A 23470-nucleotide genomic window follows, 5' to 3' on the forward strand; every position below is an offset into this window, starting at 1 on the left:
AAAAAAAAAACAACCAACAACAGAGAACATTATGTGTAATTCAAATGTTTGCCGGTTAAATCTAAGACCAAAATTTGTGTTCTTTCTTTCCCTGAGGAAACAATAAAATCTGATATGTGGGAGAAATAGCTTTGTATTTCATTTTTTTATTCAATGTGAAGATACTTCTCACTGTAGCAGTATGTCCCCATAATATGCACCATCCTACTCATGCTAACACTGTGCTAACATATAAAAAACAGGGATTAAATCTAACCAGGGCCACATCAGGTTTCTCTTGCAATGAAAAACAACATTGGAACTAAATTTGATGTCTCCAGAAGGAGGAAGGTTACCTTGTAAAGCACTCTATCCTGTATCTTCCTTTCAATAAATAACATCTTAAGCATGAATTCCATAGGCACTGATATTATGATTCACAGAACTGTAGGGGTTGGAAGGGACCTCCTGAGATCATCGAGTCCAACCCCCAGTTCATCTACTTATTAGATTCATCTTATACTTATAGATTCATCTACTTAGGATGTGGAAGTTGGGCCTACACAGAAAGTTTCAACGATTCATCTTGAGATCTTCAACAACCAAATAACTAGGACAAAATCAGAATTCTTTCCAGAATACCAGTTGCAATTTTAGTTGACTCCTTCCAAACTCCCTTCCCTCTTTTTTCACTAGATGCATCCAGAATGTATTTCTAAATATAGCCATCTTCCTTCTTCTTCCTTTTTTTTTTTCTTTTTTTCTTTTTTTTAGAAAAGGCAAGGAAGAAGTCACTAAAAACTAATTGCAAAGGCAATGCTGTTTGTTATTCTATGGCCAGCCTGTGTACATATCCCTAATAACCATCTGATGCCTACCACCAAACTGTCCTCTCGGTAAGGGCCAGTACAAAAGCACCTCAGTATCACCAAATGCTTGTTCATTGGTGTGTAATATGTAGATGTAATCCATTAGGATCTAGAACCAGACATAACTGCTGTTAATTGAAGTATTTTAACCAATTTGAATGACATGCACATGTCTTTCGGATTACAGTACTTTAGCCTCTCTGCTGAACAGAACGAAATAACAGTTTGGAAACTGAATGTTGCATTATGTGCTTTTGGGACATTAAGAGATTGGTTCTGTTCATGCTTTCAGGTAAATAGCATTACAACAATATATTAATTAATTGCCAATGTCTTAATTTATAGTTATAAAGGCTCTCAATTTCCACATTGCTTAGAACTTTGTAGTTGTATTTACATCACTAAATAACAGTAACACAGCATAGTAAAAAACTACAAATGTCTCTGCACAACTCTTCTCACAAATAATCCTTTCTCCTGCCTAAAGACACACAGGTATGTGTTACGTGATATACTTCATGGCACTTCACAGTCCAAGAAACCTATTAATTTACTTAAGCATTTTAAATACCTTCTTTTCCATTTTTGTTCTGGAATCACAAGCCATGACTGACCCTGTAAATTGCAATAATTTTCAGTTATGATAAAGGAACCAACATAAGGCCCATCTGATCAGCTCCTTGTTTCCCCTCTTGCTGAACTCAGGCATGAAACTGCTCCTGGCTTTAGCAGATGTTTTTGTTTTTAATTCCAAAAAGGAAATATGTAGAATACTTTGATTTTATAAATGCAGTGAAAAGTGCTTGTAAGTCAATCCCGGCTTTTATCTTTCTAAGTGAGATCATCTACAACAATGATGATCTCTTCTCTTGAACAATGTGTTTGTAGCTAACCAAGGATAGAAGCACTGAAAAATCCCTGAATTGACAATTCAAATATCAAATTATTATTTGCTTATATACATGCTGGCGTTTCCTTGCTACTGTTAATCAAAGTATGCTTTATAAGAAATGGTAATATCTCTTATTAGACAATGTAATATCGCTGGGAGCAAAAACAATTATCAGATTTTGAGTGCATTAGAATGTTTTGAGTCTGTAGGACTACAACATAAACATGTATATGAAATAAAAAGTCTTTTTTTCCCACTCCAATAAAAGTTTAATTGATTAAATAGAAAGTCACTATCTAGTGAATATTCTCTTAGTTACGCCATAGACTACTGTGGTCACAACAATATTAATACTATCAAAACTGCTACAAGTTTTAAATTAGTACTACAGGTACTAATTTTACTAGAAGTAAAAAGAGCACAAGTTATTTCTGTCAATATTCAGCACTCAATACACAGCACAAATTCTGTCTGACTCGTTATGAGGCAGGGTGAACAATGGGAACGTTGCTTCTTGGTATATTGATAGAAGACAAAATAAAGCTGGGCAACAAAGAGGCTTGGTAATTGCATAAAGCACCAGCTTCCCACTCCAGCTCCAGGTTACAGCCTTCTCTAAAATATATATTTATAAAAGTGAATAATTAGTTAAATATTTCCTCTGTTTTATTCAGTCCATGTGACGTTACTAGCTTAAAGACTCAGTTCAATCCTTGTTAAGCATTTCCACAAGGGCCAGAAGTCAACTGTTTAAAATCAAAAAGATCAGTACTCCCTGATCTTACAGTAGATGTTTCTAGGTTGTATATAGTTGTGTACTGTACAGTGATTATGGAGCAAGACAGAGCAGTTAGATGGTATAAAAAATGTAGCATTTGTAACCAAAGAATCGTAAAATGGTTTAGGTTGGAATGGACCTATAAGACACCTAGTTTCAAACCCCTGCTATAGGCAGGGACACCTCCCTCTAGACCAGGCTGCTCAGAGCTCCATCCAACCTGGCCTTGAATGCTACCAGGGAGGGGGCATCCGCAACCTCTCTGGGAAACCTGTTCCACCTTCAAAGTAAGGAATTTCTTCCTAATAACAAGTCTAAATCTGTCCTCTTCCAGTTTAAAACTATTTCTCCTTGTCCTGTCTCTACATGCCCTTATAAAAAGCTCCTCCCCAGTTTTCTTGTAGGCCCCCTTCAGGTACAGAAAGGCCGCTATAAAGGTCCACTTGGAGTCTTCTCCAGGCTGAAGAACGCAGCCCTCTTACTGTCCTCACAGGAAGGTGCTCCAACCTCTGATCATCTTTGTGGCCGTCCTTTGCACCCTTCATGTCCTTCTGTTGGGGGCACCAGAACTGGACACAGCACAGTGGGGTGTCAGTGAGCAGAGTTGAGGGACAGAATTACCCACGCTCCTCTTGATGCAAGCCAGAATACAGTCAGCCTTCTGGGCTGCAAGCACACTTTGCTGACTCATGTTGAATCTCATCAACTGACACCCTCAAATCCTTCTCCTCAGGGCTGCTTTCAAGCCATTCTCAGCAAGTAGAAACAGGCTATAATGAAATGTCTGTGCTTTTCCGACAGTTTCACCTACTGAGAACAAAGAGCTATCGTCTCTAAGATAAAGAGCTAAGGTTTACTTTCCCTGTTTCCAACATGTCTGTAAAAGCAGGATGAACCTTCTTCATTGTGCCTTGGATCAACACCTCCTCTTTCCTCTGGGGACGAAGAGTACAGCTTTGTTACCTTTTCCAGCTACAAACATCAAAACTGCTGAAATGCAGCATGTTGAAGAGAGGACATGGCTACCAGTATTCCACTGTATATTGCACCACTACAGTGCAGCAGACATTGCCCACTCAATGACTGTCAGAGACCTCTTCTGCAATTCCCAGCACAAATTCAACTTCATATAATACCAGACTTCTCTGTAAACCAGAGACAAAGATCCTATACCCTTAATTAATACCTTTGTCTTTTGAGAAACTACATCAAGATTGTGCCATTTTAGTCATTTTTTCAGGATTGGGAGGAAAAAAATAAAGGGAAAAAACATCACAGAGAAAAGTCATATGTCAACACTTTAAAATATGATTTCCATTTATGTTCAAGTTTTTATAGCTTCCATTATATTTAGTTAAATGTAAAGAATCTTTCCCTTCTTCCAGATTTGTAAATCTCTTGATCTCTCAAAACTAACCATTTGCTTATAAATATATAAAGACTCTTTGATCTGCTGCTTTGCTGGTATTACTTAAAAATGAATGGTTTTCTTTTATCTCTCATTTTAACTGGATTTCATCTGCACAAAGATGGTTTAAATCCAAATTGTTTGGCTTGGTTTAGATTATAACATTTATTGTTGAAAGCACATAGAAATCTAAGTTCTTAGAATTTTACAGAACAAAATCACATGCAACTTGCAAAAGAATCTTTAAACATAATGAAGGAAAAATACACAGTGTTGAAACATTTGACCTGAGCAGCTTGAAAGGGATGTAAAAGGGTTAGATATTTTACATTTTCATAAAGACCCCAGGTTCTGAAAGAGCATGACAGGAAAAACTGAAATGAAATACAAACTTAATTTCATACTAAAAATCACATTTTTTGGAAGAAAAAAATTATTTAAAATGGCTTTTTAAAAGGTAGGGTAAATTGGTTTTTATAATGAAAAATGTTCTACCTGATTAAAAGATAAGCATTTTGTAATTTATTTACATATTTTAATGAAAATTACTTGTTTCAGAGAACTATGCTTCCATTTTCATTGCACGTCAAAAATCAGCAGTTTTCTTGATCAACCAGTTACTATATTATTTAGAAGTTTCCCAGCGTATTTGCGCTTCTTATCAAAATGCGTAGAAACAACCTGGTAGAGTTAAACCAACTATGCCAGATACTGAATACCTTTAGGCCTGGAGAAGGAAATAAAAAAGACCATGGAAGAATCTGCGGATGCTGCTGTAAACGAACATGAAAAGTATGCATTTCACAGAGTGGCAGAATGACAGGGGTTGGAAGGGACCACAAGAGATCATTCTGTCATATCAGACATTGCAAACTAAGATGAATGACTAGCTAATGTACCAGTTAAAGTAAGATAAATTCCTCAAGTGCGGCACAGCGTACTCGCCATGAAGAAAATTAGATGTTGAAATTCTAAATATGTTAATGTTTCTTGCTATCTGAAATGTACTCAGGCAATTTTAAAATTTGGTCTTCCTTCACGTCTAGTAAAATTTTACTCAGCAAGTCTCTATTAAGGTGGCTTTGTTCTTGGTAAGCCCTGGCAGGTTCTGACTTGCCCTGTCATTTCATTCTGTGCAAAATGTAGGAGAGGAACACAGTGATGCATTGACTTGGTTGTATTCGTAACACTTCATTCTGTATTAAGAGAGCGGAAATCATACGTCAATTAGTTGTTTAGAAAGACTAGTATTTTTTATATAATTATTATTACAGTAAAATCTAATATTATTCTCATACCATTCCTTATAAATTACTGTGAGGTTCAGAGGCAGAGCCAAAAGAACAGACAAATCAGAGTTTGAGGATAATTGCTTTTCATTGTAGCATCACTGAATGGCCATAGCTGATTCAGCAGGTAGTGCACAGAACATCTGCTCTCTGTCTCTATCTTGATTGCCATGCTGTTAGCCAGATTTGAGATTTGAAAAGAGTTCCACCGTTCAGGCAGGTTGACATAAATCTTTCAAGGCATTTTTTTAAGCCTTCTCAAAAGCTTGGGATGCAGTTCATCGTCTAAGATCATATGGACTCCATTCATACAATCCATTCCCTGTAGTTGCTGAAGCTCAAGCATGGCTGGTGCTTTCGTCTCTACTTTTCACTGTCTGTGGCATACAACTGTGTCTTGTAAAAGCTGTGATAAAGTTAAAATCCTGAGCTTGATGTGGGGAATGTGGGTGAGCCCAGGTGACATATGTCACATGGGAGGCAAGATAAGGTAAGTTTCCTGTGTTTAGACAAAACCAGAAGCATAACATTTTGTCCAGGTCATGCCATACAGCTCATGTTTAGGAATCTCCATTGCCTCCAAAGTGAGTAAAATCCTGATTTTATTAAAAATATGAGTGCATTGTTTGCTTGTTGAGAGCTAAGAAATTTTCATGCTCTATTACAAAACCAGATAAGTAGTCTTCAACTGAAACTTCTGAAGGCCAAAGTAAACACACAGAGTAGACCCTCTGTTAGCTGTGAGAGGACAGCAGATATCAGCACTGGCAGTTCATGTAGCTATGCAGCAAAGCAGGGCAAACAACTTTATTTTCAAGTTCCTCCTTTCCACTGTCCAGAGTCTCCACAAAATTCGTAGAATATTTGGTTCAAAAGAGGCATAGGATAGCATCACTGGGAAATCAGAGGTGTCACTCTACTTCTGGATGTTAAATTATGGTTGATTTTGAAGGAAAAAAAAAAAAAAGAAAAAAAGAAAACATTTAGGATGCATTTTCACTGCAAAATATTTTGTAAACTTAATTCACTCCCAGCTTGGCTGTTGCTAGAAAGTATGCTAAGCAGCAAATTAATGTTTGCAGTAACTATTAAAAAATCCAATTGAGGGTTACAAAAGTTAAAGAATTTTGATAAATTAATGTTTACTTAAACCAGTAATTTTTATGAAGATTTCTGGCAAAGCTACTTCCCAATTAAAATGTTGGTTCTCAGAAGTCAGATTTTATGATAAAAGCAATTATTAATAGTATAAATAATATATTTTAACTCTAATTTACTTTGAGAGGCAAAAAAACGCACATAAGAAATGCAGTGGGAAATAAAGGTTTCATCTGAGACCTGTAAAACTGCTTATGTGCTTTTACAGAGCTGCTTAAGCAGAGCAGAGGCAAGGCGAGATGCTGCAAAAGTGGCTCTGATCAACTCTCTCTTCAATGAATTGCCCTGCCGCAGAATCACGAAGGAATTCATCATGGAAAGTGTTCAGGAGGCTGTTTCTTCAACAAGTGTAAGTCAAAAAAATCAGGGGGGAATCATATGATCTTGTAGATAAAATGCCTGCTAACTATCAGTGAGCAAAAAGAGCACACGTGAATGGTATTAACGAATAGAAGATACAAGATTATGATTCTCTGCTAGTAGATTTTCCACCAGTTGACAAAAGTCAAGGTCTTACTGTTTTTTCACCTTTGTAGTAATAAAGATTATCGATTTTATTAAAATTACTAAATTAGGAATTAAAGCATCAGTTTTTAAAAGTTGTGTTAGTCCTTAAAGCTCACTGCAATTTTTTAATTTTTTTTTTTTTTTTTTAGTTTATACCTAGATAAAATATTTATAGTTCAGAACACTACTACATAGCAAATATCATTTCAGAATGCTCTAAATCCTGTGGAATGAAAGTACTGCTTTGCTAAAAGACATGTATTGTGAGTTAAGGAAAGTTGAATTGAATTTCTTTTCTGCTAGCAAAAGATATTTCTGATAAGAAGTGTGGAAGAGATTTTTTAAATTTTGGAAATATCACTATTTTCTTCTGGATTTCTTTTTAGATAATCTGCAGTGCTCTCCTGCTGAGTGTACTCCCTTACAGGATATATTTGGGAAGGGATGTAGAAACAGATGAGCATAAGGAGGTCTAGTCTGTATCTGTTTTATAGATGAAAGAATGGTTTTCTTTTACAGTACTGAGAATTTTATACATTACAGAGGGACAAAAATCCATAAAAGTGAGGAAAAATAGAACATGATTTATTTGTGTATGAAATTTAAAGGGAGTTTTTGACTTCAGTAATTTATCACTTTTATGGAAATTTTTGAGCTAAAAGGTTATATGCTTCACAGAGTTCTGCCTGGATTTCCTTAGGGATATTTGAAAGCCAGCATAAATATTTCAACAGCATCGTGTTAACGCTACAACATTCAAAAGCCATAAATTTTCTTTCAGTTCAGTGGAACCATATTGGGTAGAAATCTGTTTAACTTTCTGAAGTTGCCATTGAACACCTGGGGTTATGCAAAGGAGTCTGTCCAAAATTATCTCACGTTCCTTTTTCTAGGTTTTCCCCTAAAAAGAAGCTTACAGGTTGCCCAGGGAAGTTGTGGACGCTCCATCCCTGGAGGCATTCAGGCTGGATGTGACTCTGGGCAGCCTGATCTGGTGGTTGGTGGCCCTGCACATAGCAGTGGGGTTGAAACTAGATGATCATTGTGATCATTTTCAACCCTGGCCGTTCTATCATTCTGTGATTCTATGAAAGAGACGAAACTCAGCCCCTTCCTGTATCTGGGTAATTAATGCAGCTTTTGAATTCTACTGAAAAAGTGAATGTAAAACTATGGATCGTATTATTAGCATGCCCATAGCTGCACTTTATTGAGTGTACTCATTACTATATGTACACTTTATGAGATGCAAAACCTGCACTGTCAGGTTTGTTGAACTAGGAGTAAGTGTTTCTTAAATACCTGGAACTAGACAGAATTGATTTAACTGAAGGAACGTTTTGTTGATTCATCTCAAGCAATTATGACTTTAGATGGATGAACACCACACAGAGATCAGGAGGTAGACTCTTCCATTAATAGTGCACTGGGACAGCAAAGATTAGGTAAAGAGAAGCAGGTCTTGACATAAAATTATTGTATGCTGCTGAGCTACTAACCACTGCCAGTTTATTTTAGAAGTGCTCAGGGGGTACTGCTCCAGTTCATAAGCCAAAACTTGCTTCGAAACTCTAGTCTGTCATTATAGTCCCATTACAGTCAATTTATATTGAAGGTGGAGAGTATTATATCTTTTTGACTTAGAAGAGATAAACAAGTCTGGGCAGAACAATAAAAAATTGCTTCCCCTTCTTGCCTTTCTCAGGTCATATTTCTTTCCATTCTTACACCTGAAAGAAGATTTTGTTAGAGCTCCAGATCAGATAACTTTGCCTATATAATTTTCCTTTTTATAAAGAAATTGATAATTCCAGATTGTATTTTTCTCCATCTTCTTTACAATAACAATTTTTTATATTTTGGGGGGGGGGAGGGGGGAGGGTGGGTAGGGAGCGGGGGGAATGGTTAGAAAACATCTAAAAGCATTTAATGAGCTCTGTAAAATTGTTTTCCTGGAACTTTCTCCTGCTCTATAAATCATCCTTCTACTTCTCCTTTTCTGCTGGGCACAGGCAAGGGTCTTATTTCCTCTGCATTACAGTGTTGAGATATTTTGCAAAGTATCTGAGCTGTAGCAAGCACCAAGACAGAAAAACTGCACACAATCAGTCTAGTGGCTGTGTGGATAGATACAAAGGAGCTCTTAAGAAGGTAATGTGAAAATCATACCTACAAGACCTACAAGGAAGTACATCAGTTAAACTGACTAAAAATGTATCAGCAGGAGAGTGATTTGAGAAATGTCAGTAGGAAGACCATGGGGGTATTAGCTAAGGAAGCCTTTTGAGTGCTAACTTCTTACTGCAAATCAAATACTAAAGCGCTTCTGGTTAATCCCACATGTTTCCTCCTTTCAGCAATCAGTGTGTCACTAAGCACTTCAGCACTCTCATTTCACAATCAGATAGTACACTAAATATTGATAAAATGAGTAGTTTCTATGGTAATTGTGATTTGCAGAAACAGGCTCCCAAATTGTTTGCTGGGGAAAGAAATAGAGGGGCGTTAAAAATGTCTTGGGTTAGCAGTATTAAGACATGTTATTGACTATAAAATATACAACCATAAATCAACTACTTCCTTTCTAATCACATTCTCTTGTTTCTTCCCAAAGGGTAACCTGAAGGATGCTGATGACCCCAGCACTAGTATTGGAGCTTATCATTACATGCTGGAGTCAAACATTGGAAAGACAATGCTGGAATTTCAGGTATAAGTATAAGAAGTGGGTTCTACATTATTCACCTCTGAGTGAAGAAACTTAAAGAGTAATTTCAAATAGAATTCATTGCATCTGAGGCATGCTGAGACCATAGAGCATGAGAGAAAACTGGATTTAGATCAAATCTGAATGTCCAAAGGTTAACTTCAAAACTGCACTACAGTAAATCAAGTGTCAACAACATGTCTGCAGTATTAGCAAAGAGTAGTGTCCCTTCAAGCTGATTACATGCTCTGAAATATTATCTACACAGTGCTGAGCCTCAAATTCACGTATGGTAATATGGTCTTTTTGATTCCATATCCTAATAAAAAATGTCACACTAAATCTACATTACTGGAGAAAATACTGTGATCACTGACCTTATACTGGGTTGGTACATCCTGACAAGTGAGCACTTGACTTCCTGCACTGGTATTCAAAAGAAAATCTGAAAGTACTGTACTGAACATGAGTGAATGAATTGCCACACACTGTCTAACGTAATACGTTGAAGGTCAAATATTCTTGTAATGACAGTCATTTCAAAGGTGTGGTGACCAGTTCTGGCCCTCTGTCAGAACCTTTCTAAAATTAATTCCAGTTGAAAGAAGTTTGATTCACTTCAGAACTCATATTCTGAACTACTAACAAAATCTCCAATGCTTTATTACAGCTTTCTAAATTACCAAATTATGTGTAAAACCTTCATGCACAATTATTTAATCTAGGCACCAAAGTAAACCCACATATTTTTGAGTTTATTTTTCTTACATTTGACTAAGTGTGAATTGATTGATGTGATGTCGTATAGACTTCAACTGCCTACAATATGCTGTAGGGTTTTGATTTTTATTGATGAATAGCACGAGTTAACTGGGCATAAGTGCTGTGTGTTATGGGTACCATTCTGCTTCATCTTCTGAGTGCAATCAAGGTGCAGTTGTGTGTAGGTTTCAGATGTGTGAAGTAGGGAACAAATTCGGGAAAATAGTCTGAATATTTCTAGAGCATGCCTTTTTTGAACTGCGTGTTTCCAGAAGCCTACATGTTTTGGCTGAGCTGTAAGTAGCACCTCACAGTGGCACATCTAACAAAGAGTGAGAAAAGTGTCATCAGGGAAAAGCTGCCCTATTTACTTAATGTCATAGGTAATGTCATAGTATCTATGATATTTACTTAATGTCATAGATACTGCACTCAAGATGATAAACTTTCAGGAGACTTGCTGGGGCCAAAGTTATGTAATTCTGAAGTCTGATCTTATGCCTTCTTCTCTCAAGATGCACTTCATCTGGGGATGGAGTTTCAGAAATGACCATCTTTAAAGATGCTTTGGGGACTTTGCATTTTGGGCTTGTATGTTGATTTATTTTGTTTTTGTTTCCTGAGGTAAAGAAAAGGGAATAAGTAAAGAGATAGATGTAAAGAACTGAATATTTAGGTCAGATCTTGGGTTAAACAGTACCTGTTTATAATGACATAATGAATTTTCTTGCACAAAATCTTTACATGTAGTAAAAAAAGAAGTTATTTTCATTAATTGTGAGAAATAATTCAAATAATTTTTTGGAGGCCGGATCTCTTGTGAAAAAGTTTTGATTCGTGATTACAGTGGCCGGCATTCTGCAAGCCAGCGTGCCTGCTGTAAGAAAAACAAGCTCTTCTATCTCCTAGATCTCAACACTGAGTTCCTCCCCTGCTGCCAGGTTCACATTCTTCACAATCCTTGGTAGTTGACAAAGTCCATCTGTCTTTGTTTCTCCAAGTAAGCGGAATTCATGAAATAGTGACCAGGCCAGTACCTTCTGCCATATGTCTTGCCAGATAAGTTTGTCTCTTCTTGCAGAGTCCTGGGTGCAGATGTATGTCTTATAGTCCTTATCTTTGGTCATTCCTAACTCACCCCCACAGTCTCCCCAAGGGAGGAGCGCACACAAATTAACATGCCAGCCACACTCTCCATTTATCTGTCCACAGACAGAAAATTATCTTGTATCACAGGTTCTGAGGTATGTCCCTTGGGTGCAACATTCTATTACTTATGCAAAAATCATACATCATTTCCCACACCATCAAATTATGATCCTTACTATGAATGAAGTACAGCTGTATTCAAGACATTAGGTCAACACCACCAGGTATACTGCTCCTGGTGTCTCAGTCTGAAATGTGAGATTGTGCAGAGTTAATCTGTGTGCTCTTACTTTCTTTACAAGACCACTTCCTCTGTCTACTAACTATGTCCATCTCAAGTGTATGTAAAATTCATTGTAATACAAGCAGTCTCCTGCATAAGCAAAAACTAATAATGTAGCCAAGTTTATAAAAGAATCATAGAATCATAAAATTACTCAGGTTGGAAGGGACCTCAAGGATCATCAAGTCCAACTGCAGCCTAACCATAGTACCCTAACTTTAACAACTCTCTGCTAAATCATATCTCTGAGCACCACATCCAAACGGCTCTTAAACACATCCAGGGACGGTGACTCAACCACCTCCCTGAGGAGCCTATTCCAATGTTTAACCACCCCTTCTATAAAGAAGTGTTTCCTAACATCCAATCTAAACTTACCTTGGTGCAACTTGAGGCCATTTCCCCTTGTCTTGTCACCTGCCACCCATGAGAAGAGACCAACCCTGCTCTCACTATAAGCACCTTTCAGGTACTGGAAAAGAGTAATAAGGTCTCCCCTCAGCCGCCTCTTCCCCAGACTAAACACCCCCAGCTCCCTCAGCCTCTCCTCATAGGGCTGATTTTCCAAGCCCTTCACAAGCCTTGTTGCCCTTCTCTGGACCAGCTCCAGTACCTCCATGTCCTTTCTGTACTGAGGTGCCCAAAAGTGAACACAGTACTCGAGGTGAGGCCTCACCAGTGCTGAGTACAGAGGCAGGATGACTTCCCTAGTCCTGCTCACCACACCATTTCTGATGACATTCTGATGAAGCCAGGATGACATTGGCTTTCTTGGCCACCAGGGCACACTGCTGGCTCATGTTCAGCTGACTGTCCATCAGAACACCAAGGTCACTTTCCATCAGGCAGCCTTCCAGCCACACCTCCCCAAGCCTGTAGGGTTGCCTGGGGTTGTTGTGACCAAAATGCAGGACCCGACACTTGGCCCTATTGAAACTCATGCCATTAACCTTGACCCATTGATCCAGTCTGTCCAGGTCCCTCTGCAGTGCCCGTCTCCCCTCTGGCAGATCAGCACTCCCTCCCAGCTTGGTGTCATCTGCAAACTTACTGAGGGTGCACTGAATCCTCTCATCAATGAAGATGTTAAACAGAAGCGGCCCCAGTACTGAGCCTTGGGGGACACCGCTCGTGAGCGGCCACCAACTAAATCCAACTCCATTGACCACGACTCTTTAGGCCCACCATCCAGCCAGTGCTTCACCCAGTGGAGCGTACACCCATTCAAACCATGGGCAGCCAGCTTCTCCATGAGAATGTTATGGGGGACAGTGTCAAAGGCCTTACTGAAGTCCAGGTAGACCACATCGACAGCCTGACCCTCATCCACTAAGCAGATTACCTTGTCATAGAATAAAATCAGATTTGTCAGACAGGATCTACCATTCGTAAACCCATGCTGACTGGGGTTGGACCTTTAATTGGTCCATGATGGCTCCCAAGATTATTCGTTCTGTAATCTTCTCGGGACCGAGGTGAGACTGATAGGCCTGTAGCTACCAGGATCATCTTTCCAGCCCTTTTAGAAGATGGGCATCACATTTGCCAGTTTCCAATCCACCGGGACATCCCCGGTTAGCCAGGACTGCCGAATGTCAACTCCCTCAGCACTCTAGGGTGCATCTGGTCCCATGGACGTGTAAGCATCCAGCTTTTGCAGAAGGTCCAAATCTATCTTGTCACGGATCATGAAGGGCTTATTCTGTTCCCCATCCCTATCTACCAGCGCAAGGGGCTGTGTTCCCAGGGAGTAACAAGTCTTACTATTAATGACTGAGGCAAAGAAGTCATTAAGTACCTCAGCCTTATCAATGTCCTTGGTGACCAGGTTGCTCTCAGCATCCAACAAGGGATGGAGATTCTCCCTAGCCTTCCTTTTGCTATTAATGTGTTTATAAAAGCGTTTACTGTTTTCCTTTTCCTTAGTGGCCAAGCTCAGTTCTAACTGCGCTTTGGCTTTTCTAATTTTCTCCCTGCACAGCTTCACTACATACCTGTAATCATCATAAGAGGCTTGCCCACTCTTCCAGAGACCATAAACTTTCCTTTTGTTCTTGAGTTTCAGCCGAAGGTCCCTGTTCAGCCAGCCTGGCCTCCTTGCCCATCGGCTCGTCTTCCATGACATGGGGATGGTCAGGTGCTGCACCTTTAAAACAATTTCCTTAAAATATTCCCAGCCTTCCTGGGCTCCCACGCTCTCCAAAACTAACTTCCAAGGGACCCTCTCAAACATGGTCCTAAAGAGGTTGAAGTCCACCCTCCAGAAGTCCAAGGTGGCAGTTCTGCTGACTCCCCTCCTTGTTCAACAAGGATACAGAAATCTAGCATCTCACATGATCACGTTGCCCCAGACAGTCTCCAACCTTTACATCCCCCACCAGACCTTTTCTGTTAACAAACAGCAGGTCCAGGATATTGCTTCCTCTCGTCGGCTCCCTCACCAGCTGTGTCAGGAAGTTATCTCCCACACACTTTAGGAACCTCCAGGACTTTCCCTGTCAGCTGTATTATAGTTCCAGCAGATGTCTGGGAAGTTGAAGTCCCCCACCAGAACAAGGGGGAGTGACCTAGAGACCTCACCCAACTGTTTATAGAGCATCTCGTCCACCTCTTCATCCTGGGTGGGTGGCCTGTAGCAGACTCCCACAATAATGTCAGTCTTGTTGGCCTTTGGTTTTATTCTGATCCATATGCTCTCAACCCTATCATCAACATTATTAATTTCCACACATTCATAGTCTTTTTTAACATAGAGAGCTACACCACCACCTTTCCTACCCGGCCTGTCTCTTTTGAAAAGCCAGTAGCCCTCCATCACTGCATTCCAGCTGTGGGAGTCATTCCACCAAATTTCCGTGATGGCAACTATATCATAACTTTCCAAACACACAACGGCCTCCAGTTCCTCTTGTTTATTACCCATGCTGCATGCATTAGTATAAAGACACCTGAGCTTGGTCTCCTTGCGAGTGGCAGTAACCCTGGTACCCTCATGACCACACTCAGGTATTTCCACAGCCACCAGCCTCACACCTGCCCTTGTGTTCTTCCTACAAAGGGGAGAGTCATCCTCCTCTTCCACCAAGGCACAAGACCATGGAGTCTTACAAGCACATCCTTCTCCTGCAAGCACAGGAACGTTACATTCAGGCTCTGTATTAGTGACCCCAGTTACACCCCCAGCAGGAGCACTGTCTGCATGTAGGTTCCCCTCTATCACCTGTTTGCAAGGTGGCATGGGGTTTACTTATTTCGTGCAGAGCTTCATCTGGATGCTGAGATCTAGGGGCTGATAGGGTTTGGTACCAGCAATCAATCTCCCTCTCACATTCCTTAATGCTCCTCAGCCTCTCCACCTCATCGTGCAGGTTGGCCACAAAGCTGAGTAAGTAGTTTACCTGGTCGCATCGTACATAATCTCTGCCTCCTTCACCTAGCACTGCAAGGGCCTGTAGTGCCAGGCTCTGGCACTCACTACAACCAGAGGACTGCACACCAGCATCTTGGTTTGGGATCTGTCTGAGTATCTTCATTGTTCTTGGCAGCAGCCTTCCTTTCGTATGTGTGTGGGGAGCCAGTCTGGCTCTCCACAGTCTTCTTGGCTGCCGCCAAGGTTCAAGGAAAGGACTGAAATGTAGGAATAATTGTCAAGGTACCAGACAAGAAAAATAATTTGTACAGCCCATGTAAGCTCTACGTTTTCTATCTAATGTAAGGTAGATAATTTTAACAGTTTTATCACTGAACCCTTTTGCCCTATCTTCTGTTTTGTCAGAAGACCACCAATCATCAAACTAAATCCAAAAATCCAGTTACAAGCCAATGCTTTTGGTCACATCAAAAGCAGTAAATGAACATGAGAAAAAACAGACTAAGATTAACTCTTCATTCTGCCCAGTTTATGGTTAGCATTTGAAAGAGAATCACTGGTGATGAAAATAATCCTTGTATGCTACCAAGTTAGTCTTTATCTTTCTCTCTCCATCTCTAATTTAATTTGTAACGTGTTAGGCGCTCTCAATAACACTGGGGCAGTGATTCAGTATCAGGGTAGGTACTCATTACCATGAGCAATGGTCAGGATTGACACATGTATATGTATATTCTTCCTTAAGGTTTACTTTTCTCTCCTATTCCCCGACTTTCCATTAGCACCCACTGTAAATCTCCACAGGGTCTTGATATTATCAAAATAGGGCAATGCTAGCAATATGTTTGTTTTGGAACAAGTAATTTTAGAAGTATTAAATCTTTACAATGAGAAATCCAATTCCATCTAACCTAGCTCTATTCAATATAGCAGATACAATGACAACCCTCTCAGGGATCTCATTCAGTTCTTCTGTGCATAGCCTTGTTTAATAGCACCAGCTGGCCCATTAAACTGCATAAACTGTGTTTCAGGTGAAGCATTTGTTTTGTGTATTTACTGTGAAATAGCCATTTTGTTTCAGAAAAAGACCAAAATGCCTGGAGGTTAACAGCCTCACCTCATGTAAAGAAAAACGAATACATGGATAACAATTTTGTTTAAGGCTACTGGATGTCTGCCATGAAATAAAAATCCCATCAGAAAAGTGATCAGTTAGATAGCAAATCTCATCCTTTGTGTGTGTGTGTGTCTGTAAAAATTTATTTGATGGCATTCTTTCTGTGATAGACATCTATCTCAATTCAAAGTTTGGAAATTACCGAAACTAACAGAACGGTGATTTGGGGCAAGGATCTAAGGTTAATTTTAAGTATCATTGATACTTCACCAAATTAAATGTTATTTTGCAATGATTATGGGGACATGACACAATGAAAGTTAGAAAGTAAATTAAACTGCCTTACTTCAGTGTGCAGAAAATAGAAAATAAAATACTCAACATGGTGATCAAGAGTTTGCCATATTTTTAACGCTGGTGTCTGATAGCTAAAAAGCTCTAAATATGCAAGCACTATGACTAAAAACAAGGTTGTAGTAGTCACCTAGAAGTAAGTAAAAGCTCCGACTGAGGGACTTAGAATATCAATATTTTACAGTACTCTATTTGCTTCAAAAGAGGAAACACTATCTTTTAGCTACCCGTAAGTCTTTCATTATAACGTTCATTATAACTAACACAGGGAGTTTGGATTAATTTTCCTTTGTCTCATCAACTTTAAACATAAAATCTGCTCTTTTTTTTTTTTTTTTTTTTCTGTTAAGTACTGTGTTTTTTGATTATTTCAATGTGTAATCACATTTTGCAGGAGCTGATGATTGTCTTTCAGCTTCTGCATTGGAATGGAAGCCTTAAAGCCCTACGGAAAACAAAGTGCTCCCGACAGGTAGGACAAGCCATTAAAAAGTTGACTGAGTAGTTAAATGTGTGAGGTTAAAATATGCAAGTTACTATTAGTAGTAGTACTTTTAATTTCTGAGTTAATGTATTTGTCCTTTATTTTGATTTATACAAGATTTAGAAAAGTTAAGTTTTAAAATACTGTGTATTTTCTGTATTTGTCCCTTGATATCACTGCAAGAAGACCTTGGACTATTTCTCACTTTTATCTATCAACAGGCAGAAAATTCATTTGAGATAAATTGCAACCCTAACAGATTTTATCTTCTATTTTGGGACAACACTTGAAAATGCAATACATTGAAAAACTTCAAAATATTTTTAACTTGTGAAATTAAGTTGTGTATTATGTTACAACCTACAAAAAAATTATGCATTCTGAGTTTTCCAAAGGGAAGAGAATAACTTTCGCTGTTTAAAATGTTACCTCTTTTCAAGAGAAATAAGCATATGTAGATTTAGTTCTATCTTTTAGTGATCTACAGCTTTTGAAAGAGCATTACAGAGGATTGCTGTATAATTTTTGTGCAAAGCTGAATGATTCTCACTGTTGTTTGTCTGTCTATTTAAAGTAGATTTGTTACTAAGTTCCATGTCTGTTGTTATTTCCCTGAATGGTAGGAAGTAATTTCCTACTACTCCCAGTGTTCCTTAGATGAAAAGATGAGAAGTCACATGGCCCTGGACTGGATTACAAAGGAGAAAGAATCTCCAGGAATTATTTCCCAAGAGCTGCAAGTGGCACTGAGGGAACTGGAAGAAGTCAGGAAAGCTGGGCATGAACTGAGGTTCTACAAAGAAAAGAAAGAAATACTGAGCTTAGCACTGAGTCAGATCTACAGTGATCAAGTTACCACTTCCTCATGGGAAAATCAAATGAGCTTGGCCCTACATGGTTACCGCTAAATTTGAAGATGTTTTAACATGCCAGGCTAGGTTAAAAATACTCTCCATGTAAGTTGTTAGCTTTCTTTTCCATAGATGTTTTAATTTCTGTATCTAAAAGCACTTTTTTTTCTTTTTCTTTTTTTAATTATTATTTTTATTTCAGTGGCTAGAAATATTCTTCAGGTCAAGCTAAAGCTGCCATGAAACATTTGATGTAGCACTGGTACTAAGGTATGTGTGAAACCTAGATGGAGACAAAGCACAAAAGCTTTTATGGTACTCTGAAGATTGAACTTGATGTGGTAACCTGGATTTTGTTTTCCACATGAAGACTACATCTTCTCTGTTGAAGACATAAAAATTGTCTTCACAAACCTACAAACTACCAGCAGTAAAAGACAAAAAGCGTAGTTCATACCTGCACTGGTGCTTGGTTACTCCCAGACTTCTTCACAGCATGTGTTTCCTCCTATCAGGTGCTACTGCTGAAGTTCATTGTGTTTTTCAAAGGGTATAAAGAACCTTTCAAGCAAAGAAAACCTACAGCGTTAAACAAGTTCTCCAGATTCAAGGTGCTTTACCTCTGTTGCAGCCAACAAGATTTCACAAATCTATGGGAACATAAGGATGAGCAGAAGTTATTCACTGGCCATCGGTATGGCTAACTGTGTGATAAAAGTCTTCTAGTTAGACTTTATATACCTTTGCTTGCACTTCAGCAAATGCCTACTGAGGTTCAAGATCTTTCCTTTTCTCTTGCTGACTGTCAGCACAATTCCACTACTAGAAGCTACTGTCTGTAAAGCAAAGTAGGCAGCATAAGTCTGATGAGTCACACACTCATAATAACCAGCATGCCATTTTAGCTGAATATGACAGCAGGAAGGTGTTAAGATGCTGGTCAATGAACTTGAACACATGTCTCCATAGTTCTGTTTCCTGGTAATTTCTGCCAGAAGAATGGACATTTAGCATAGCTGTAGTTTAAATCAACTCAGTAACCTCAGTAGTATCTCTTGGCATAAGTACAATTTGCTTTAAACATAATGTATTTCTGCATAAGAGAGACACACAGTTCAGTTGGAGCAAAAGCAGGCTGGGGAAAATTCATTTTCCTTCCTTAAGAAATGGATACCCAACAGTGTCACACATCTCATATAAAAAAGACAGGAGAATAGGTCAGCAGTAATAACCATGTTGCAAAACCATGCACACCACTGCTAGACAGTGTGGGACACAGCCTTACTGCAGGGACAGACAACTGTGACCTGTAAAGATTCTTGTACTGTATAGGGAAAGGTGTGGGATAGCTGTAAAGTACAGATGCTCATACAGGGAGAACCAAGCTGCCCTTAGAGCTTAGCTATAGCAAGCACAGTGATTTGAAGAATTAATTACACAAAGTATTCTGTTAATGCTTGCTTGCAACACCACAGTAGCTTTTAGATGTTGTGGATGATAAGTGGGATGTAGAATTGTAGAAAGAGAGATACATTGTAAGACTGTTCTGCTTTAACAAGGCAGAAGAAACAACAGACAAAACCGCACCTGTTTAGTGGAGTCCTTATAAGCCACACATACCAGGCAGAATTTGCCTAAAATTGTGACAGACTGCATCAAGACATTCTCCTTTGTCTTCTTACCTGTGTGTGAAGAGACTTTTCCAATTGCCTTTGCATTCCACAGTAATCTTTGGGACAAAAGGAATATTTGGAGGAAGTAAACAACATACCCTAAGGACAGTGACATTGAAGATGGCCAAATAAGGCCATATCTGTTAGTCAGTCATTGGGTGTGGATAGGATAATGAATTTGGGAGTGTAAGGGATATGTAATTCAGGTGGAGCATACTTGGAGAGCTACCTGATGCTATCCCAGCACTGCCAATAAAGAATACCTTGCTTAATCATAACAAAGCTTTGCTGTTAAGTTTCTACACATCAATTTCTTCCAATCAGCAGCTTGAAAAGAAAAATAAGTAGCACAGAATTTTGGAAAGCTGTGGTGAGATTGTAAATGAAGAACAACAGCTGTGGGTTTGTCATTTTTTTTTTTTTTTTTTTTTTTTTTTTTAATTCTTATCTGCTGAATGTGAAATTTCCAAGGGAAAGAAAAGAATGCAGCCTCCCCTTCAGCATTCTGACATCTCAGCTTGAACTAATAGTGGCATGGACTTTACAAGTCTTGAATTCTTTCTCTAAGCTCACTGAAAAACGAAGTATTTCAGTTCATTGTAAAAAATCAACAAATCCCATAAGCTTTCTTGTCTTGAAAAAATATGATTATGTGGAATGGAAAATGGATGGGACAAAAGTGAGATCTTGAGCGATACACGAGGTTGGAGAAAAGTCTCATTTTTTATCTCCTTTCAGGTGCTCATTTAAAAACTGTACAAAATTGTATGGCTCTATTACTCAAAAATATGTTTTCTTAACAGAAAGAGTAAATTTTGCCTAGCTTTTAATGTTTTGTTTTCTTTCAGGGCATTTCATATGTATAACTATAAAGTGAAAGTAATTTTCACACTGCATCAATAGATTGTACACATTCCCTTGTGCATTTAGGTTGTGTAATTTAGGCAATATTTTGCGTCCCATCAACATAGTATGTAAGCTGTTTAAAACAGTAGGTTGTAGAAAAAGTAGTGGAAAAACTTGGATTGCTTTGATTTTTGTTTGTTGATCAGATGGAGAAATAAACAATCACACTCCTGTGGATTGATTTCAACATTCAAGCTTCATTTTTTGTGTTAGTAGCTACTTCAGATCTAAGGATTTGTGCAGAAATGAGTACTTCAAAGCACAAAGAAAACTGGAGACCCCATTCTAGATCTCTGCATTCTTTGAGCTGATGGGAAGACACAAAAGAGAGGTTAGCTTTGAAAGGACACATTTCACTTAGCATTAACAAGTGCTGCCCACTTTCCCACTTACCTTTTCTTCTTACCCCACTCCTGTCTCTCCTTATCATATTTTAACCTTACAGTCTTGCTTGTTGTCAAATACATTCCTCTGGATTACATGCTTTGTATGCTGTTCCTCCCATTGTGAGAAAGGACGGTGCCAATGCTGCCACTGCAGCCAAATACCTAATCACTTTTGCGTAGGAACTTTGTGTTGTAGCCTTACCAGCCTACCTTGGATGTCAGTACTGTTTATGTCTCCTGTTAAATGTTGAAATATATTATTGCCTACCCACAGCACAGGCAGTCTGACTTCATCGGTTATCTCCTCCTTGTATTTCAAACATCACTTTGATGTTGGACACAAGAGATACATAGGTGCCCATAATTTCTGCAAGTAACTATGTGTGGACAGAATCTATCAGACTGCATTTATGTAACACAATACACCAAATCAACATATGCTGGGAAAATGTATAGTCCTTTTACCGTGCAACCACAGCTTTCTTTCAGAGGAACACTTGAGTAAATGGTCCTTTAAAGTTTCATAGAAAGCAATACCCTTTCAGGGGAGCTGTGAAGCAAAGGCAACTGTAGTTTATAATAAGAAACCTCTGAAATGCTGCCTCTCTTGCCCTTTAGACTGAACTTATCAGCCTGAGGAGAGAATATCTCAGCTATTTCCACCACAGTGGATTGAATTTGCATCGGGAGACTTAATGTTCTGAATGGAATGAATTGTGTCCAGGTAATTCGGAAGCAATGATAATAGCTGTTCGATAGATAATGTGGCAGACTGGGAGAACAAGAGCCCTTTGACCACACTTCTGTTAGGAGAATTGTATCATTTACCTGAGAGTAAAATTAGCAGAGAAAGCTCTCCAAGCAGGTTGTTACACTATATTTTTGTGAAAATATTCAGTGCATTTTTGCTTTCACGCTGTTAAAGGGAAGCTTAAGGAAGCTCTGTTTTGACATGAGCCACTTCATCCTTGGTATTGCTGTTCTCATATGTATTAAAAACTGGATTTTCAGGATCCAAAACAAGAAGCCTCAGAAAGGATAAAGAAAATTGGTGTAAAGCTATTGCTCGTAATAAAGTGCCAGCAGTTTACTGTGTCTTAAAACTTTTGTATATCTTTTGTATATGTATCAATCAGTGCACTAAAGCATAACTGTGATAAAACAAATGCACTGAACATAAGAATCTATCAAGCTTTGACAACAGAGGTTCCAAAAACATACAGCAGGCTTTTGCTGCCTCTATTCAGGTGGATGTTCATTCATGTCACCTACAATTGTTTCCGTTTTCTAAAAACTGATGATCACACCTCAGTTAAACCATAATTCTGGGCAAATATGAAAATGCACATGCACACTCATTGAACCTCAAGCACCTGATCACCTGTTCCTCCTGGTGTTAGAATCATTAGTTTAATCTTTTTTTTTTCTTGAGGTCTGTAATTTGTTTTCTGTTGGACAAGATATCTCCTGGTTTAAATAAACAATTGGGTGGAGAAAGGTATCTCACAATTATTTATACTCTATATATACTTAGTGTATTGATCTTCCAATTGTAGCCGAGCTTTACAGTTAACATATTGGGCCAAATTCTTCTCTCTCATGTGCAAGTGCACAACTTGCACAAAATGCAAGATATCACACATACGATTTTACCTTAGCCCTTAAAACACATGTTTTGCTTTCATTCACAATTCCATAGCTTTGAGTTCCTATATGACACTGCCTGTGCTCTGCCCCAGTAAGGCTCCATCTGCAGTTCTGTGTCCAGGCCTGAGGCCCCGAATACAGGAAAGACATGGAGCTGTTGGAGATATCCAGTGGAGGCCACAAGAGGATCAGAGGGCTGGTGCACTTCTGTGAACAACAGAACATCTTTCTCTCCAAATTGGGAAGATATGGATTTGACAGGTGGACTGTTTGATAAATGTTTGATAGATGCTGGTTGCAGGATCAAGTCAAGAGAGTGGTGGTCAATAGCTCAATGGATGCAGATTGGTGACAAGTGCTGTCACACAGGTGTCAGCACTGGGACTTATACTCTTTAATACCTTCATCAGTGACACGGACAGCAGGGTCTAGTGCACCCTCGGCACATTTGCTGATGACACCAAATTGTGGGGTGCAGCTGATACACGGAAGGAAAGGGGTGCCATTTAAAGGTACCTAGACAGGCTTGACTAGTGGGTCCAAGTGAACCTCATAAGGCTCAACAAATACAAATGCAAAGTCTTGCGCCTGACTCAAGACAACCTCCATTACTAATACAAATTGGGGGATGAAAGGATTGAGAGCAACCGTGCTGAAAAAGACCTGGGGTAGTGATAGATGGCAAGCTGGACAAGAACCGGCAATGTGCCCTTGTGGCCCAGAAAGCCAACTTTATCGTGGGCTGCATCAAAAGTTGCATGATCAGCATGCTGAGGGAGGTGATCCTGCCCCTCTGCTCTGCACTGGTGAGGCCTCACCTGGAGTGTGTCCAGATGTGGAGCCCTCAGTACAGGAGAGACGTGGAGCTGTTGGAGCACAAAAATGATGCATGGAGTGA

The 23470-nt window shown here is 39.1% G+C and overlaps 1 protein-coding gene across 1 annotated transcript in view; it reads left to right on the forward strand.

Moving 5' to 3' along the window:
- LIX1 (limb and CNS expressed 1) overlaps window positions 1-18017 on the forward strand; it is a gene marked incomplete at both ends in the record, with an annotated part of 33074 nt that extends 15057 nt beyond the window's left edge. The window contains 4 exons of the mRNA XM_079548462.1: window positions 6582-6722; window positions 9495-9590; window positions 17020-17097; window positions 17733-18017. Of these exons, the coding sequence (XP_079404588.1) occupies window positions 6582-6722; window positions 9495-9590; window positions 17020-17097; window positions 17733-18017 (600 nt within the window). The remainder of the gene's footprint in view (window positions 1-6581; window positions 6723-9494; window positions 9591-17019; window positions 17098-17732) is intronic.
- Between the last annotated feature and the right edge of the window lie 5453 nt (window positions 18018-23470).

This window comes from Tetrao urogallus (genome assembly GCF_951394365.1).
Source record: "Tetrao urogallus genome assembly, chromosome: Z".
Taxonomy (NCBI): domain Eukaryota; kingdom Metazoa; phylum Chordata; class Aves; order Galliformes; family Phasianidae; genus Tetrao; species Tetrao urogallus.